Source organism: Diaphorina citri, unplaced genomic scaffold, assembly GCF_000475195.1.
Source record: "Diaphorina citri unplaced genomic scaffold, Diaci psyllid genome assembly version 1.1 scaffold1614, whole genome shotgun sequence".
Classification (NCBI taxonomy): domain Eukaryota; kingdom Metazoa; phylum Arthropoda; class Insecta; order Hemiptera; family Psyllidae; genus Diaphorina; species Diaphorina citri.
The window spans coordinates 44419-65891 of record NW_007379040.1 but is presented as its reverse complement, the minus strand read 5'-3'; the positions used below and the strand labels follow the sequence as shown (position 1 = coordinate 65891).

At 38.2% G+C, this 21473-nt stretch overlaps 1 protein-coding gene across 1 annotated transcript in view; it reads left to right on the top strand.

Moving 5' to 3' along the window:
• The first annotated feature begins 1748 nt into the window (after positions 1-1748).
• LOC103516609 (homeobox protein homothorax-like) overlaps positions 1749-21473 on the top strand; it is a 62496-nt gene continuing 42771 nt past the window's right edge. The window contains exons 1-2 of the mRNA XM_008481583.3: positions 1749-1837; positions 2137-2278. Of these exons, the coding sequence (XP_008479805.3) occupies positions 1749-1837; positions 2137-2278 (231 nt within the window). The remainder of the gene's footprint in view (positions 1838-2136; positions 2279-21473) is intronic.

Below are 21473 nucleotides of genomic sequence, written 5' to 3'. Positions count from 1 at the left end.
CCAGTGTCGGAGATAGGAGGGGCTTGGAACAGCTGTCGTGTACTTTCTGTGTTGTAGCATGTCCATAGAATTCCTTCATATCGGGAAAGACACCAGTGTCGGAGATAGGAGGGGCTTGGAACAGCTGTCGTGTACTTTCTGTGTTGTAGCATGTCCATAGAATTCCTTCAGAACTCATTTTTTGCTTTCCCTTCATACTTGATGGATTCTTGACTTTGTGAAGGTCCATATTGATAGACAGATACAATGTACGCGTTAACCACTGCACCACTGAGGTTGGTGAATTCCTTCGTATGTAGCACATGGAAATGAACTTTTAAGGAGGATTAAAAGATGGTACTCAATTGGAAGGTCCATATTGATAGACAGATACAATGTACGCGTTAACCACTGCACCACTGAGGTTGGTGAATTCCTTCGTATGTAGCACATGGATATGAACTTTTAAGGAGGATTAAAAGATGGTACTCAATTTATGCACTAGACCTTTTTATGGACCTGTTGGGAGCCCATTTACTAAAGCAAGAGTCAACATATTGGTACTCAATTTATGCACTAGACCTTTTTATGGACCTGTTGGGAGCCCATTTACTAAAGCAAGAGTCAACATATCAGCACCAGAAAGTAATCCGTTTGCAATCAGAACTCATTTTTTGCTTTCCCTTCTTATATTTTCCTTGTCATCATGTACAATTTCGTCATTTGTCTCCACCGCTGGAAATGTTCAATATAGGTTGACGCTTATTCTCATATCCTCCGCTGACTCTGTGTCATTTCGTCATTTGTCTCCACCGCTGGAAATGTTCAATATAGGTTGACGCTTATTCTCATATCCTCCGCTGACTCTGTGTCATTTCTTCTTCTTTTTCTTGTTCTTCATTTTAATCTCATATTTATTTTAACAAAAAATATTTTAATAATATGAATCACAAGACAATCGCCCACATGTGTACGTATCCAAGTTACATTCAAGTATTCTACATTCAAATACCTACATTATATTTAAAAAACACATTTATTCATATTAAAGAATGGGTTTTGATAAAACTGCTCGACTCTCGTAAAGTTGTCAAATTTATCGCGTCTTGTCCCGAGTCGGGTCCCCAAAGTCTGCATTTGTACCCCCGAGAGAGAGAGAGTGGAAGGGAATTTTCCGAAATTAAAAGACTTTTCAAGATTCGCTCTTCTTATCAAGATTTTTCTCTCGAATTTTCTTTTACTCTGGAAGGGAATTTTCCGAAATTAAAAGACTTTTCAAGATTCGCTCTTCTTATCAAGATTTTTCTCTCGAATTTTCTTTTACTCTTTTTTCGTCTACTTCGCATATTTTATGGGTTTCTTGTTGTTTTCTTGTGCTTGGTTCGAATGAGAAAATAAATAAAGTTTGAATTGTATGGAAACAAAATAACAAGTCGGAGATAATAACTTGGATTGCATATCTCTTGCTTCTATCGATAATTACATTACGGATGGGTTTCAATGGATGAATGTGTTAGATATGTACTTATGGATACCTACTTTCGGTAGTCTTGATTTGAGCCAGTTTATTGTTCTTCAATAAAGTTCAGTTCGTTCTTACTAAAATGAAACAGAATGTAATATGTATTATAATGGGTACTGGGTAGTTCAGTGGATGCTGTGGTTACTGGGTAGTGTTGGAAAAATCTTGTGTACCTTTAGGTAAACATTGACTACAATTTGACTACAATCTAAGACATGAAGGAATGCTACTAACACTCATTGAAGGAATGGTTGAAGGAACTAATCAACGCGGGAGACCCAGGAAAGAGTACATTAGAGATGTGGAGACCGCTATGGGATACCAGAACTACATGGAGCTGAAGCGACTAGCTCAAAATCGGAATGAATGGAGGAGAAGAACCAAACTGCTGCTGCCAACCAATCGCCAGATTGTAACCTGAGAGAGAGAAGCGACCAATTGACCGTGGCACGAGCTCCGGCTTTTACGGATGGGTATACCATTATTTGTTGAATATTTATTTAATTGAGTGATTTGTACTGAATACTAATAAATGGAAACTTCATAAATAAATAAAAAAATCCCTTGTTAAATGACTTCTTTTTTACCAAAGAGTTTCAACTAATCTCGAGTGTGCATTGTGCTTTGTGTTTCAGGCATCCGTTGTTCCCCCTCCTGGCTCTGATATTCGAAAAGTGTGAGCTTGCCACTTGCACCCCCCGCGAACCGGGAGTAGCGGGAGGGGACGTATGCTCATCCGAGTCTTTCAATGAAGATATCGCCGTATTCTCCAAACAGGTAAGAACATCCCCCTTCAATAGGTACCTACTATGTTCATAAGGAATTAGGGCCAATTTTAAAACCTAACCATTTGATGGTATGCGGAGTTATGTACCTAACGTAACCATTTTCACACAAAATTGCAGACTAAAAAAAAAAAAAAAAAAAAAATGGTGGATGTGACCAAATTTCCTCCCTTGAAAGCACAGCATACAGCAAATACAGCATAGGTAGAGAATCAAGAAATTATCTTGGAAATTAAATATTGACAACTAGTACCACCACAAACAATCCTTGGTAGATTATTTCAAACGAATTGTCCAATTCTAAATTTCCAATTTGGAATTAGAACACCGTTTTTTTTTTTTTTTTTAAGGATCCCTTACGGTTTTGCCTGTTAAATCGAAGCCCAAATATGACAATTTTCCCCCTTACCTTCACATCAAGTTCATTCTTCTCAATCGTTAGAATCCTTAGTCTTTGTCCCCTCCCTGCCCTTCTCTCCTCTCTGAACATCGTTTAAATTAAAATATTTCAGACTTGCAGATTGTGTTGTGTTTTGAATTCCTCTGCTCATTTCTCTTCTCTCATTCCAACGCACATACCTCTACTTCTTCTTCTAGTTGTTTTGTTAAATAGTTGAACACTGCACTGTGTCGGCAGCCATATTTGAATAGTCATACATAATAGCAGCTTACACAATGATAATAATTATTTATCATTTCAGCGTTCAGTTGTTGGTTAGATCATTGTTTAGCGTTTTTAAATACTTTTGAAGAGCATTGCAGACTTGAAGTTCATGTCTAGAGCGAGGTATTTCTATTCTATTTCAAAGCTAGGCGAGAGTAGGTTTTGCTGGGTATTCTTTCATGGCATTTTCTACACAATTGTACGTTGATGTGTATCTGTCTGTTTCATATTAGGCGTCCGATTGGCGGATTTGATAAAAACTGCTTAACTTAAAAAGCATTCTTAGTTTAAATCTTCGACAAAAAAACAACTAGGTATGTTTGAAAGATTTGATAAAAACTGCTTAACTTAAAAAGCATTCTTAGTTTAAATCTTCGACAAAAAAACAACTAGGTATGTTTGAAAGATGCTTCAGCTTGTGGGCTTCTAATGGAGAGTTAGTTTGAAAATTAAATACTCTCTTTCTAGGTAAACATTGAACTCTGACGATAGAATAGATATACTGACACTGGTAAAATATAGTCCATTATCGCAAATTTAATGTCTTTGTAGCTTCAGCTTGTGGGCTTCTAATGGAGAGTTAGTTTGAAAATTAAATACTCTCTTTCTAGGTAAACATTGAACTCTGACGATAGAATACATATACTGACACTGGTAAAATATAGTCTATTAACGCAAATTTAATGTCTTTGTATCCGCAAACCTTTTCTTTACAAAATTTGGCCGTCATTCCCATTTTATTCATTTCCCTTTTTTCGAAGCTCCCTTTTCGAGTTGTTATAACTGCTTGTTTAGCGTTGAGAAGAGGCACCACATCTTATGAAGATATTCCAGATTATGGTGCCCTGTCATATTTTAGATCCCGCACAGGCATATCTGTTACGAGAAGACGTGTGGCTACAAATGACACAGAAACAGACGTACACACCATTTAGAATCGACTTGAGAACAATTTTACAGCTCATTAAGAAAATATAAAATAATATCTTATTCATATACGTTTTTCTTCTCTGAGGATGGAATACCTAGTTATATGGTCCAAATAAAGGTCCATGCCAAATTTGGTGCTTTCCTGACGAAATGCAGCTTTTTTGACGTTAGGCCACCGACTATTGTGAAGTTGTTATAATAATTCATCTCGAAGTGTATATCGTCTCTTCCAAGGTGTAATAAATCACTCACTGATCATCCCGATGGTTATATTCTTTGTTTGTTAGGGCATTTAGTATGAGTAATTTTGTGTGTGTGATATTTGAAGATTTTTTATAATTTGCAACGGACAGTTTAGCAGTTGGATGTCCAAGGTGATTGCGGAGCTAAAATGAAGAAATGAACCATGAACCTTGTCGCGAATAATATGCTTTTCAAAATTAGCATTTCAATAATGACACTCGGTAGTACAGCACACAAAAGAGACACGTTTATTGGAAACTTTATCAAGATTGGAGCACATAATGAGAATGTTTCGGAAACTTTTTCAAGGTTGGAGGAGCACATAGAGAGAGGCTCCATTGCCATCCCTGTTCAACGAAAATAACGTAATAGTAAAAAGTGCACCACTCAGCAATCGATGCAAACGTAAAAGCCTAGGAAAAGAGGAAAAAAACGTATCAAGATTGGAGCACATAATGAGAATGTTTCGGAAACTTTTTCAAGGTTGGAGGAGCACATAGAGAGAGGCTCCATTGCCATCCCTCTTCAACGAAAATAACGAAATAGTAAAAAGTGCACCACTCAGCAATCGATGCAAACGTAAAAGCCTAGGAAAAGAGGAAAAAACGCAAGGAAAAAAGTTCGCCTAATACCCCTTACATGTGGATTATTTTAATTTGAAGTCCACATCAGAATGAGATTATTGGAAACCATGTTGTTTCCCGTCACATTCACTCAAATCCACCACTCCTTGCGAGATCGAACCAAGGACCTTGGCCAGTGTTTGACCGACCAGCAGCCTTGCACCCAAATGGACAATTCGACCATTTTGAAATGTGCTTCTGATATATAATACCTTTGACATTAGGTGGGATGATATGTACAAATTTTTGACCAGGATCTAAAATGTGTCAAAGTTCTTCTTATAAATGAGCGACAAGGTGTGCATCTCGGTGTGTACATACAATTTAATTTCTACCACCGGGATCAGTATAGCTCGATACAAGACATTATTGTCAGCAACTCCATAATATTCTGAGAAACTTGGCCGTTTGCTAGACGCTTTAAATGGAAAATACATTGTAAATAATGTTGAATAGAAAATTTCCCTTGCAGAATATCTCTGCATAGCGAAAGCATCACAACACAATAGCAAAAAAACCCAACCTTCTTTCCTGCGTGCAAGTGAAGAAACGAGAAAAAAGCAAAAGCTCGCAAACTTTTCATTCGTCAAAAGTTTGGAGAGGAACGGAGGATGTCGTGAGGTGATTAGGCAATCAGTATTGACACTACCCTGTTATGCAATAGATGGTTTGCTGACGATTTAAAGTCTGTTTTGGGGCGTCAGCAATTGAGGAGCTGAATGAAATTCAATTGAAAAAGTCATAGCCTAAAAAGGCTGATATATTAGCAGTTAAGAGCTGCCTCTCACACATGAAAAAGTGCCTTGATGTTGGGCTGTTGTCCATTTTGGGCTGATCAGAGAGGAAAAATTCCTAAGTACACAATTGTACGTTGATGTGTATCTGTCTGTTTCATATTAGGCGTCCGATTGGCGGGCTCTAAGCTTCAGCTTGTGGGCTTCTAATTGAGAGTTAGTTTGAAAATTAAATACTCTCTTTCTAGGTAAACATTGAACTCTGATGATAGAATAGATATACTGACACTGGTAAAATATAGTCCATTCACGCAAATTTAATGTCTTTGCTTCATCTGTCAAATTGGAAAGCTGTCTGGATTGAAAGTTTTATAATGAAAGCAGACATTTTATCTCAGAAAATATGAAGGCGAGGTTATATGGGATGCATGTCCCACTGACTTTGTGTCTTGCGCTGCATTCGCCATTCAGATGAAATCTGTCATGACGATTTAGTAGAAGACATTGATAGTCGAATCAAGAAACACAAACCTTTTCTTTACAAAATTTGGCCGTCATTCCCATTTTATTCATTTCCCTTTTTTCGAAGCTCCCTTTTCGAGTTGTTATAACCGCTTGTTTAGCGTTGAGAAGAGGCACCACATCTTATGAAGATATTCCAGATTATGGTGCCTTGTATCCACAAACCTTTTCTTTACAAAATTTGGCCGTCATTCCCATTTTATTCATTTCCCTTTTTTCGAAGCTCCCTTTTCGAGTTGTCATAACTGCTTGTTTAGCATCGAGAACCGAGAAGAGGCACCACATCTTATGAAGATATTCCAGATTATGGTGCCCTGTCATATTTTAGATCCCGCACGCGATAAGAATCACAAGGTAGGGGTTGAAGGGATCTCAAGTCATCATCGGAAAATGGGCCGGAACCAAAAAACACGTTTGTATTCCAATTTCCAATGACACCCATGGGCGTCATACGTAGGAGTTACATACAAAGATGAGTATGAAGTTATTACAAATCTAACATGACAGGAAAGGAGATGGCTCTCAATTGTATATTCGAAATCACACAATACCCCCCCACGTTAAATGAAATTACTCTGCTCAAGCTCATACGATTACTGATTACGTAACGACACATTGACTGCAACCTGCAATAGCGTAAACTCCTATTTAATAGCCATGAAATCTCACGTTTGCAAGACAATTTGGAGGCAGCCGAAAAGTTTCCAATATATTATGGACATAAACTGTACTTTCTTGGACAAACTGTTCTTTGGACGAGCTGTTATTTCTTTGCATTTATTAAAGTGTGCCAACATAGACCTTGGTACACACCATCTGTTCTGAAGCTATTAGTTACGATTATCACTTTATTCACAGCGTATCACTTCGCATGACAACAGATTCAATTTGTTGCAATTGTTGGTTTCTTCTGGTGATCCATTTGTTACTAATAAACGTAATAGTTTCACTGTGAGCAATTCTCCTCGTACACAAAAAGCCCACTCTGAAGCTTAGGTGTAAAGGGAAACAGCCATAAAAGTCGGGTTAAGCTTATACGAATCTTCAGTTGCTAAATCTCTAAATATTTTATCAGGGCGATCTTGAATGTTTCTAGTTTCTATAATTCCTAGACTTTGTTCAATTTACTTCTACAGGATCTTTCCTTCTGTTCTTCTATTGCGATAGGTTCAGTTGAAAACTCATTTAACGTTGTTTACAATAGGTTCAATTGCTTCCCGCATTTGCCTGCATGCATAGTTTGTCCATTTGATGTTTTCACAATGTCTTCATGTTTTAAAGCTGTCATGTCTTCTCTACACGAGCCACACCAGATCATTGTTTGAATGTAAACTATATGCGTAGGTTTCTATGGCCAGCTTTGGTGCCGGTTTTGTCGCATGGAAGAAAACTTGAAGCCTTATATTGGGAACAGTTCCATGAAAGGAACTGAACGGTTGGAACTTATTCCCTAAAGTGAACCGATCTTTGCCACCTCTACAAAGAATTAATATATAATTTCTGCGTGTGTATGATTCCGTTGCACACTTCACGTATACCGTGTGGTATGTAATTTGCTGCACAAGATTCTCACATGCTGGGGTTGGAATTGTGCTGGTACTTTGTTCACTATAGAGGTCACGTATACCGTCTGGTATGTAATTTGCTGCACAAGATTCTCACATGCTGGGGTTGGAATTGTGCTGGTACTTTGTTCGCTATAGAGGTGGCTTGTAATTAGCTGTCTGATGTCTTTATTTGTTTTGTTTACTATTGCTTTAATGTTTTCATGTTGGGAGGGACCAGTATAATTATTTTGATCCGTCCCGTTTGTTCGTGTGTCTTTTGATGACTTTTTATTAGCCTTCATATGTTTCCATTAGAATCACTGGGTAGATCTCGGTACAGTCTATTCTTTTATCTCTTTGCATTGACTTTTTATTAGCCTTCATATGTTTCCATTAGAATCACTGGGTAGATCTCGGTCCAGTCTATTCTTTTATCTCTTTGCATTGTCTAGACTCTAGATGACAGGTCTGATCGTTTCGGGAATATGCTTATAGAGTTAACACCGCTTTATGTAATTCGTTTAGATCAGATTAGGTTGTATGTTTCCATTAGAATCACTGGGTAGATCTCGGTCCAGTCTATTCTTTTATCTCTTTGCATTGTCTAGATGACAGGTCTGATCGTTTTGGGAATATGCTTATAGAGTTAACACCGCTTTATGTAATTCGTTTAGATCAGATTAGGTTAGAATTAGCTCATTGATTGCGTCCACAGTCCCAAATGTGTCAACAGTGTCACAATCCTCATGTCCACTGGATTAGAGAGACGCGGGACATCATTGTTGGATCTCTATCATATGTCTTCTATGTCTAGTGTGACTCAAACCTCGAAAATATACATCTACAAATGTTGGTTCTAAAGATAGGATTATCTTCAACCTATTACACTTAAGACCTTTACAATGGGCCTTTGTTACGAGATAGGTATACACAGAAGGGGGGAAGATGGAAGGTCTGACTCAAACCTCGAAAATATACATCTACAAATGTTGGTTCTAAAGATAGGATTATCTTCAACCTATTACACATAAGACCTTTACAATAGGCCTTTGTTACGAGATAGGTATACGCAGAAGGGGGGAAGATAGAAGGTCGGAGAACCACTTTAGTATTCCTGTTCTCTTTTTGTCAATGGAAAACGGGTCTTTGTCAGGGCTGATGTTACGGGTGTAATGGGGGGCATTCAACGGAGTTTTATTAAATTACAGGTGAATGGACCTCTTCCCCATGTCTAAATTACCTCACCTATGATAGAATTCCAATTTCCTTTGATCTTTGAAGGCTGCTTCAAATCCACATTGAGTCATCGATCTAGAAAGAGCTTTTGACACTTTGGCTGGATTGAAGTCCCGGTCTGATCTCCTTATGTTCGGACTTGAGTATGATCCTGTGATTGAAATTGTGATGGGTAGGGTTTTTGAATGTAAGGTTATTTCCCAGTGGTGTGGTTGGCCAATTGCAGAGCATTTTTGTGTTGTATTTCACGCATGAAAATAAAGAGGAAATCTTGGTAAATTACTAAATTCCCAATTTCCCACATATTTTTAATAGTTTTCATTGCGTATTTAGACACAATTTTTTTCCCAAGGTCTTATTTACTTATAGGACCAGCACAGTGCGAGAGTGTGAGAACCTCAAGTGTACAAATAGCATAAGGAAGCCATCCCAAACTTTCCTAAACGTACGATAAATACACTAGAAATGGCAATTACAGCTGATTAAAACAGCTATAAGAACATGCTGGGAAAAGAGAGAACAAAGCCTACAGAAAACGAAAAATTTTGCACAAGACTTTGCACAAATGGAACTCCTAAACCCGAGGGGTTCGCAAATCCCAAACCTAAAAGTCAGTGGAGATGAAATGGAATTAGGAATTACTCAATCCACCACACCAGAACACATGCTCAAGACATCCCTAAAAGATGTTTCTTAGGGGATCCCCGAAACCCAAAAATAGATCCTCATTGTGTGAGCGTGGAATTGTATTTTTAGAAACGAGCGAGAGATTGAGAGACGGAGAAAAGGAAAATGTTAATCTGCGCTTCACTTATTTCGAATAGAAGAGATCATATTACCTAAATTTAGGATAAAACGGAGAGGTTGATACCAACATGGCAGACTAGAACTGCGGCAATGGGATTTGAAATATTTTTCGGTAACTCCCGAGGGTGATATAATCCTCTGTGGGGATTCTGAAGTACCCTGGTGGTCTCTTGCAAGATCCTAGACCTAACAGAACAGAATGATTTGACAGACGTAACTTTTGACTCTGCCATTTGCTGATGAATTTGATTTCTAGTCCCCTCATATATTTTCGTACACACAAAAAGCTCACTCTAATAGGTACCTTACACAATCATTAGTAATGTCATTATTTCCAAGTGTTGATGATGAAAAATCAGAAAATCCGGAATTCCATCATTAGTAATGACATTACTAATGATCATGTAAGGTACCTTTTAGACTTAAGGTCGCCTTGAGGTTTAGGTGCAGGGGCAAACGACCCCAAAAGTTGGGTTAAGCTTATAAGAATCTAGTCCCGTTACTTTGTTTTTGTGCACTTTGTTCTCTTCATAATTGTGCTACAGGGACCAGTTAGTTATTCATAGAGCCAAATGTTAGCTTCAAGTGAGCCCATCAGAATAGCTGACCTTACACAATCATTAGTAATGTCATTATTTTCAAGTAATGATGATGAAAAATCAGAAAATCCGGAATTCCATCATTAGTAATGACAATGACATTACTAATGATCATGTAAGGTACCTTTTAGACTTAAGGTCGCCTTGAGGTTTAGGTGCAGAGGCAAACGGCCCCAAAAGTTGGGTTAAGCTTATACGAATCTAGTCCCGTTACTTTGTTTTTGTACACTTTGTTCTCTTCATAATTGTGCTATAGGGACCAGTTAGTTATACATAGAGCCAAATGTTAGCTTCAAGTGACCCCATCTGAATAGCTATTTTGTACACTTTGTTCTCTTCATAATTGTGCTATAGGGACCAGTTAGTTATACATAGAGCCAAATGTTAGCTTCAAGTGACCCCATCAGAATAGCTATTTCATCAGGGTTAAAGCTTTGTTCCCAGGGTTAACTGTTAATGGTTAGGCGTGGTGCCCCCCAGTGCAATCAGGGTTAAAGCTTTGTTCCCAGGGTTAACGGTTAATGGTTAGGCGTGGTGCCCCCCAGTGCAAGTTTTCGACTACCCCATCTCCCCTCTACATCAGGGTTAAAGCTTTGTTCCCAGGGTTAACGGTTAATGGTTAGGCGTGGTGCCCCCCAGTGCAAGTTTTCGACTACCCCATCTCCCCCTCCTCCTTTTCCCGTTAATGCTTTTGTGTTGGCCACACCCATGGGGTTCGTTTTCAGTTTCTCACGAGCTTTTAGTTTATCCTGCCCGATGTCGTGAGGTGATTAGGCAATCAGTATTGACACTACCCTGTTATGCAATAGATGGTTTGTTGACGATTTAAAGTCTGTTTTGGGGGGGACTTAGCGTCAGCAATTGAGGAGCTGAATGAAATGCAATTGAATAAGTCATAGCCTAAAAAAGCTGATATATTAGATGTCGTGAGGTGATTAGGCAATCAGTATTGACACTACCCTGTTATGCAATAGATGGTTTGCTGACGAGTTAAAGTCTGTTTTGGGGGGGGACTTAGCGTCAGCAATTGAGGAGCTGAATGAAATTCAATTGAAAAAGTCATAGCCTAAAAAGGCTGATATATTATGTCACATTCACTCAAATCCACCACTCCTTGCGGGACCGAACCAAGGACCTTGGCCAGTGTTTGACCGACCAGCAGCCTTGCACCCAAATGGACAATGCGACCATTTTGAAATGTGCTTCTGATATAATGCCTTTGACATTAGGTGGGATGATATGTACAAATTTTTGACCAGGATCTAAAATGTATCAAAGTTCTTCTTATAAATGAGCGACAAGATGTGCATCTCGGTGTGTACATACAATTTAATTTCTACCACCGATATCAGTATAGCTCGATACAAGACATTATTGTCAGCAACTCCATAGTATTCTGAGAAACTTAGCCGTTTGCTAGACGCTTTAAATGAAAAATACATTGTAAATAATGTTGAATAGAAAATTTCCCTTGCAGAATATCTCTGCATAGCGAAAGCATCACAACACAATAGCAAAAAAACCCAACCTTCTTTCCTGCGTGCAAGCGAAGAAACGAGAAAAAAGCAAAAGCTCGCAAACTTTTCATTCGTCAAAAGTTTGGAGAGGAACGGAAAAGTTTTATCTGAAGAGACAGCCCACTTCATCTGTCAAATTGGAAAGCTGTCTGGATTGAAAGTTTTATAATGAAAGCAGACATTTTATCTCAGAAAATATGAAGGCGAGGTTGTATGGGATGCATGTCCCACTGACTTTGTGTCTTGCGCTGCATTCGCCATTCAGATGAAATCTGTCATGATGATTTAGTAGAAGACATTGATATTGATAGTCGAATGAAGAAATGAATAAGAATCATACTAACCCAATAACGGTGCACGTTGATTTTTTCCCCAAAGCTATTTTTTTTAGACACATCAATTTGTTGAGATACATCAAATTTTATCGATAAGAATCACAAGGTAGGGGTTGAAGGGATCTCAAGTCATCATCGGAAAATGGGCCGGAACCAAAAAACACGTTTGTATTCCAATGACACCCATGGGCGTCATACGTAGGAGTTACATACGAAGATGAGTATGAAGTTATTACAAATCTAACATGACAGGAAAGGAGATGGCTCTCAATTGTATATTCAAAATCACACAATACCCCCCACGTTAAAATGAAATTACTCTGCTCATACGATTACGTTATTACGTAACGACACATTGACTGCAACCTGCAATAGCGTAAACTCCTATTTAATAGCCATTAAATCTCACGTGTGCAAGACAATTCGGAGGCAGGCGAAAAGTTTCCAACTTTAACACAAACCCATCCATTCCGAGAAGAAATTTATTTGGGAGGCAGAAAAAAAAGGGGAGAAAGCTTCACAACGGGGGGTGGATGTGTGTAAAATCCAAAATTACACCTCACCGTCAATTTTCGCCATAAAAATGCACATTCAAATTTTATGTACCGGAAAATCAAGAGAAAATGGGACAATTAAGACAAGGAGAGAAGGTGTAGTGGGAAGGTATGCAATAGCGTAAACTCCTATTTAATAGCCATTAAATCTCACGTGTGCAAGACAATTCGGAGGCAGGCGAAAAGTTTCCAACTTTAACGTCTTTTACACAAACCCATCCATTCCGAGAAGAAATTTATTTGGGAGGCAGAAAAAAAGGGGAGAAAGCTTCACGACGGGGGGGGTGGATGTGTGTAAAATCCAAAATTATACCTCACCGTCAATTTTCGCCATAAAAATGCACATTCAAATTTTATGTACCGGAAAATCAAGAGAAAATGGGACAATTAAGACAAGGAGAGAAGGTGTAGTGGGAAGGTAAAGGTGGGAAGTGTGGAACGAAGGTGGTAGGAATCAGTCAATATGAAGAAGATTGTTTTAAAAGAAGCAGAAACAATTTCAAATTCCTTCCTTATTTTCCTGGGCTTTTTTAATTTGAATTTTCTTGAGCTTTCTCTTCCAGAGTTTATTTTGAGAGGTTTTATCTTTTGTCAGTCGTCTTATGTATCAGAAGACCTCAAGACCATGGTAGTATTGAGTACTTTCTTTTCCAACTTTTACACAAACCCATCCATTCCGAGAAGAAATTTATTTGGGAGGCAGAAAAAAAGGGGAGAAAGCTTCACGACGGGGGGGGTGGATGTGTGTAAAATCCAAAATTACACCTCACCGTCAATTTTCGCCATAAAAATGCACATTCAAATTTTATGTACCGGAAAATCAAGAGAAAATGGGACAATTAAGACAAGGAGAGAAGGTGTAGTGGGAAGGTAAAGGTGGGAAGTGTGGAACGAAGGTGGTAGGAATCAGTCAATATGAAGAAGATTGTTTTAAAAGAAGCAGAAACAATTTCAAATTCCTTCCTTATTTTCCTGGGCTTTTTTAATTTGAATTTTCTTGTGCTTTCTCTTCCAGAGTTTATTTTGAGAGGTTTTATCTTTTGTCAGTCGTCTTATGTATCAGAAGACCTCAAGACCATGGTAGTATTGAGTACTTTCTCATGCTTTCCACCCATTCTAAAGGATTACAAGTTAGAAGGTAATAGAGCGGCGCATTTCGAAGAATCTGCAATGTGAATGCTAGAGAGTAGAATTGGATTCACACACACTTCTACACCAGGGGGTAAATAGGCGCGGCTCATCCCATCAGCTGACCAGGCCTAGCTATAATTACCAATATAGCAACTCTTTCCAACATTTCGAAGAATCTGCAATGTGAATGCTAGAGAGTAGAATTGGATTCACACACACTTCTACACCAGGGGGTAAATAGGCGCGGCTCAGCCCATCAGCTGACCAGGCCTAGCTATAATTACCAATATAGCAACTCTTTCCAGTAAAGAACAAAACACAAAAATCCGAAGAATTCTCAAACAAATGCCTCGGGGGGCGTGGTCTGTCAAAACGTGATGTGCCCTGGATTGTGCAGATCTATAATTTCCGAAGAGATCTTCTACAACCCTATGTAATTTCCTAGGGCGATCGACCCTAGCTAATTTGTAACTTCACGCCCTTTCCAGAAAACGTTCACTCAGCATGGGAGATTTCGTAAAATTAAACAGAAATCCAGAAAACGTTCACTCAGCATGGGAGATTTCGTAAAATTAAACAGAAATACAAAGAATTAATATATAATTTCTGCGTGTGTATGATTGCCAGAAAACGTTCACTCAGCATGGGAGATTTCGTAAAATTAAACAGAAATACAAAGAATTAATATATAATTTCTGCGTGTGTATGATTGTGTTGCACACTTCACGTATACCGTCTGGTATGTAATTTGCTGCACAAGATTCTCACATGCTGGGGTTGGAATTGTGCTGGTACTTTGTTCACTATAGAGGTGGCTTGTAATTAGCTGTCTGATGTCTTTATTTGTTTTGTTTACTATTGCTTTAATGTTGTCATGTTGGGAGGGACCAGTATAATTATTTTGATCCGTCCCGTTTGTTCGTGTGTCTTTTGATGACTTTTTATTAGCCTTCATATGTTTCCATTAGAATCACTGGGTAGATCTCGGTCCAGTCTATTCTTTTATCTCTTTGCATTGTCTAGACTCTAGATGACAGGTCTGATCGTTTCGGGAATATGCTTATAGAGTTAACACCGCTTTATGTAATTCGTTTAGATCAGATTAGGTTGGAATTAGCTCATTGATTGCGTCCACAGTCCCAAATGTGTCAACAGTGTCACAATCCTCATGTCCACTGGATTAGAGAGACGCGGGACATCATTGTTGGATCTCTATCATATGTCTTCTATGTCTAGTGTGACTCAAACCTCGAAAATATACATCTACAAATGTTGGTTCTAAAGATAGGATTATCTTCAACCTATTACACATAAGACCTTTACAATAGGCCTTTGTTACGAGATAGGTATACGCAGAAGGGGGGAAGATAGAAGGTCGGAGAACCACTTTAGTATTCCTGTTCTCTTTTTGTCAATGGAAAACGGGTCTTTGTCAGGGCTGATGTTACGGGTGTAATGGGGGGCATTCAACGGAGTTTTATTAAATTACAGGTGAATGGACCTCTTCCCCATGTCTAAATTACCTCACCTATGATAGAATTCCAATTTCCTTTGATCTTTGAAGGCTGCTTCAAATCCACATTGAGTCATCGATCTAGAAAGAGCTTTTGACACTTTGGCTGGATTGAAGTCCCGGTCTGATCTCCTTATGTTCGGACTTGAGTATGATCCTGTGATTGAAATTGTGATGGGTAGGGTTTTTGAATGTAAGGTTATTTCCCAGTGGTGTGGTTGGCCAATTGCAGAGCATTTTTGTGTTGTATTTCACGCATGAAAATAAAGAGAAAACCTTGGTAAATTACTAAATTCCCAATTTCCCATATTTTTAATAGTTTTCATTGCGTATTTAGACACAATTTTTTTTCCCAAGGTCTTATTTACTTATTTAAGAATAAAGATTTTGTTACGATTAGGACCAGCACAGTGCGAGAGTGTGAGAACCGCAAGTGCACAAATAGCATAAGGAAGCCATTCCAAACTTTCCTAAACGTACGATAAATACACTAGGAATGGCAATTACAGCTGTGTAAAACAGTTATGAGAACATGCTCGGAAAAGAGAGAACAAAGCCTACAGAAAACGAAAAATTTTGCACAAGATTTTGCACGAATGGAACTCGTAAACCCGAGGGGTTCGCAAATCCCAAACCTAAAAGTCAGTGGAGATGAAATGGAATTAGGAATTACTCAATCCACCACACCAGAACACATGCACAAGACATCCCTAAAAGATGTTTCTTAGGGGATCCCCGAAACCCAAAAATAGATCCTTATTGTGTGAGCGTATTTACATCTTGGTACCAGTTTACCTATAAGAGCATCCTAGGCAGTTGCAATTTTGGCTGGAATTCCTCACTTTTTAGAATCCCAATTCCGTGTTTTGCCGATTCAGCAGTGCAGGTTTCTTTCGTTTTATCTATCAAAGCCTCCTTGATTTGAACAACCATCATGTGAAGTCCAATTTTCTTTGGATCATAGACAGCATGCATTTTATAAATAATTTAATGGAGTATTGTTTCCAGCGCGGTCATGTTTCCTATGGAAATGTAATCGCAACATAGCGATCAAACAGTAACAACATCCAGATAGAAGTTCGATATAAAGCTCATCTTGTACACACTCAATATTCAGCATAGCTTACTCGTACTATACAAACACTTGTCCACTAGTCTAAAGCCGTTTACATCCTTCTACAGGGTTGTCTGTCGACTCTCGGGGTCTCATAATATGACTGTAACTCTCTAACAGTCCTAATAATGCAGTTGCCAAGCCATTCAATTCATAGTCGAGAGAACTGTGCCTCTTTAATGTTAATATTTACATCTTGGTACCAGTTTACCTATAAGAGCATCCTAGGCAGTTGCAATTTTGGCTGGAATTCTTCACTTTTTAGAATCCCAATTCAGTGTTTTGCCGATTCATCAGTGCAGGTTTCTTTCGTTTTATCTATCAAAGCCTCCTTGATTTGAACTACCATCATGTGAAGTCCAATTTTCTTTGGATCATAGACAGCATGCTTTTTATAAATAATTTAATTTCTTCTTCTGGCACTACTCCTTGTCTACACTATTCTCTTGGCTTTGGTATGACCCTGTGCAATATGAGCGTGTTCATATCGATCGTTTCGTCCTGAGATAGTATGACCAGATATCTCTTTAGATTGAAAGATACAAAATCAGCGTACAATCCATATGAGTAGGTACAAACTTTTAACAACTTATTTTTATAGAAAACCTTTTTTTCCATACCAGATATCTCTTTAGATTGAAAGATACAAAATCAGCGTACAATCCATATGAGTACAAACTTTTAACAACTTATTTTTATAGAAAACCTTTTTTTTCCAAACCAGATATCTCTTTAGATTGAAAGATACAAAATCAGCGTACAATCCATATGAGTACAAACTTTTAACAACTTATTTTTATAGAAAACTTTTTTTTCCATTACACACACATATCTTGTTTATTTAAAATTTCAGTTCGTGAGCGAGTATTGTTTCCAGCGCGGTCATGTTTCCTATGGAAATGTAATCGCAACATAGCGATCAAACAGTAACAACATCCAGATAGAAGTTCAATATAAAGCTCATCTTGTACACACTCAATATTCAGCATACCTTACTCGTACTATACAAACACTTGTCCACTAGTCTAAAGCCATTTACATCCTTTTACAGGGTTGTCTGTCGACTCTCGGGGTCTCATAATATGACTGTAACTCTCTAACAGTCCTAGTAATGCAGTTGCCAAGCCATTCAATTCATAGTCGAGAGAACTGTGCCTCTTTAATGTTAATATTTACATCTTGGTACCAGTTTACCTATAAGAGCATCCTAGGCAGTTGCAATTTTGGCTGGAATTCTTCACTTTTTAGAATCCCAATTCAGTGTTTTGCCGATTCATCAGTGCAGGTTTCTTTCGTTTTATCTATCAAAGCCTCCTTGATTTGTTTACATCTTGGTACCAGTTTACCTATAAGAGCATCCTAGGCAGTTGCAATTTTGGCTGGAATTCCTCACTTTTTAGAATCCCAATTCAGTGTTTTGCCGATTCATATTTAAACTACCATCATGTGAAGTCCAATTTTCTTTGGATCATAGACAGCATGCTTTTTATAAATAATTTAATTGATATATTAGCAGTTAAGAGCTGCCTCTCACACATGAAAAAGTGCCTTGATGTTGGGCTGTTGTCCATTTTTGGCTGATCAGAGAGGAAAAATTCCTCAAAAAAGAGAGTAATTTATTCTTGGAAATCTTCAAGACTCGAGAATTTTGACTCCATCTCTTTGACATTCATATTAACTTGATCTTTCAGTTGGAAAAAAAATCTGATTTACTGACAAGACAAAGTCACTAAGGTGAGCCATTTATTCTTGGAAATCTTCAAGACTCGAGAATTTTGACTCCATCTCTTTGACATTCATATTAACTTGATCTTTCAGTTGGAAAAAAATCTGATTTACTGACAAGACAAAGTCACTAAGTAATTTATTCTTGGAAATCTTCAAGACTCGAGAATTTTGACTCCATCTCTTTGACATTCATATTAACTTGATCTTTCAGTTAGAAAAAAATCTGATTTTCTGACAAGACAAAGTCACTAAGGAATTTATTCTTGGAAATCTTCAAGACTCGAGAATTTTGACTCCATCTCTTTGACATTCATATTAACTTGATCTTTCAGTTAGAAAAAATCTGATTTACTGACAAGACAAAGTCACTAAGGTGAGCTTCATTCAGAGCTGGACACACTGTTTGGCTCATCAATAACCAAAATACCAACACATGACTGTTACCGAGAATCAACACATAACTTGACAACTTTATTACATGAGGCGTTACTGGCGAGGTTTGGGTGACAGTAATGAAATTGCAGCCACAAATAATCCACCGAAGCGAATACAATAGTCCGTCCTTTATACCTTTTTATTACTATTGTAATAATAAAGGAAGGACGGACTAAAAACCTGAAGAGATTTATAGCTCGGGTAATAAATCTTCCAACCCGGTCATAAACTGCAACACAAGAAACCAAACATTAAATAAACTGATACGTGTGGTATTCTGCAGTGCTGTAGTCGTGGATTTCATGCACCCAATAGCATGACAGTGTCTAGCACCCAGGGTGTACCGACCTCATAATACGATGCTGTTGAACCATGGACCGTTCAATTCTCTTTCCTATGTTTCGTCAAATAACCGTGGAAAACCTAGGGAGGGAAATTCCATTGACTCAAACCTCGAAAATATACATCTACAAATGTTGGTTCTAAAGATAGGATTATCTTCAACCTATTACACATAAGACCTTTACAATGGGCCTTTGTTACGAGATAGGTATACGTAGAAGGGGGGAAGATAGAACGTCGGAGCACCACTTTAGTATTCCTGTTCTTTTTTTGTCAATGGAAAACGGGTCTTTGTCAGGGCTGATGTTACGGGTGTAATGGGGGCATTCAACGGAGTTTTATTAAATTACAGGTGAATGGACCTCTTCCCCATGTCTAAATTACCTCGGAAATTCCATCCTGCAATAGGTTAACGCCTGTTGCAATCTCTAACATTTGAGTTTGAAGAGCCCAGTGAATATTCTTTGCCTTGGGTTTAAACCCATATCCTTCATGCTTACTACGCGAGTGCCTTACACTTGCAATCTCTAACATTTGAGTTTGAAGAGCCCAGTGAATATTCTTTGCCTTGGGTTCAAACCCATATCCTTCATGCTTACTACCCGAGGACCTTACAAATTGTGCTACCAAAACAGTTACAACGAAAAAGAAAGTAATACCTCCCTATATTTTCCTGCAAAGAGCGTAAACAAATATCTTTGAGGACCCCCCTGTCGCGAAAGTCGCGATTTAAACACGAGAGTGTTTGATAATTATTCAATTTAACTTAATGGTTGCTAGGGAGTAAAAATATCGATACTGGTTGCTAAGCAAATATCGATTTTCTCGCCTAGGAAAGGTAAACAAAGATGGAGATTTTTCAGTTCATAGAAAATTTGTCCAGAGAAGTGTCTAGAGAAAATTTAGGAAGCCTATTTCGAGAAGCCTAATTTTGGAGAAGTTAAGTTTATAGAGAAGTTTTTATTAGAAGTTATTAGAAGAGACATTTAAAGAAGTTAATAGTAAAGAAGTTATAGCAAAAAGTGTATAGTTTTGAATACCTTCAAAGAGACAATTTGTATAAAGTTATAGAATTTTGATAGAAGACATTGTGACATTTGAATAAGTTATATTGTGAATAAAATTACCCTTTTATTGTTATTTGAAACCCTGAAGTTCCTCTCTGTGCCTAAGTTTATGAGTAACCACCCTTCAGGAGAACATTGCAATCTCTAACATTTGAGTTTGAAGAGCCCAGTGAATATTCTTTGCCTTGGGTTCAAACCCATATCCTTCATGCTTACTACCCGAGCACCTTACAAATTGTGCTACCAAAACAGATTGTGTTAGTTACAACGAAAAAGAAAGTAATACCTCCCTATATTTTCCTGCAAAGAGCGTAAACAAATATGCCCTGACGTTATATTGCTGCTTCGAGTATAATCTCTTAAGATATCCTATCAATATGCAAAATTCTGCACCAGGTTCGATTAGAATTTCATCGCGTTTCTTCACTGCTTCGAGTATAATCTCTTAAGATATCCTATCAATATGCAAAATTCTGCACCAGGTTCGATTAGAATTTCATCGCGTTTCTTCACTCGAATCACCACGAGCTCTAGATTGAATATTACCTCCGTAGTACGTACATGTGCAAGGAGACATTGTAGTCTACTTATCAACACTACTCTCAACTCGGTAGTTCATTAATTAATATGATAGCGACCACGTACTCTCTAGTAGCTAGAGTATTACATGCCTCCTCTAATGTTATCTGCTATTCAGGAGCTATCAATCATCGGGCGTTTTTTATATACGAGGTTTTATTTTGGTTCCAAGATATATGGAACGTCCCGATAATGCGATTAATGCTTCTGATCCTATGTTTTATAGCTTGGCAGCTCAGATCATTGTTTGAATGTAAACTATATGCGTAGGTTTCTATGGCCAGCTTTGGTGCCGGTTTTGTCGCATGGAAGAAATGCGATTAATGCTTCTGATCCTATGTTTTATAGCTTGGCAGCTCAGATCATTGTTTGAATGTAAACTATATGCGTAGGTTTCTATGTTAGCCAGCTTTGGTGCCGGTTTTGTCGCATGGAAGGAAACTTGAAGCACACCATTTGATGTTGGATCAGTACTTTATCTTGCCACATTGTTATCTTCGCTCTGGGCTCCAAGAAACAGGCATTTCATTTCGGCCCTGAGGAAGGAAACTTGAAGCACACCATTTGATGTTGGATCAGTACTTTATCTTGCTACATTGTTATCTTCGCTCTGGGCTCCAAGAAACAGACATTCCGGCCCTGTACCTTCTTCAGTAGATTTTCACGATGAGATCACGGGAGTACAAAAGGTTTTATCACCTCATTTTGTCGATCAAACATTTCCAGTCCACCTAGTCTCTCATCTACATGTCTAATGTCCATGGACTCCACTAGGTTTCAATAAAAACAGGCGAGCGAAGTGTTTTGACAGCGCTAAGTATAGCACCAACATGATATTTATTGCTGTCAACCTCCCATCACCCAATAGCTAGAGCTCAATACATTGTTATCTTCGCTCTGGGCTCCAAGAAACAGGCATTCCGGCCCTGTACCTTCTTCAGTAGATTTTCACGATGAGATCACGGGA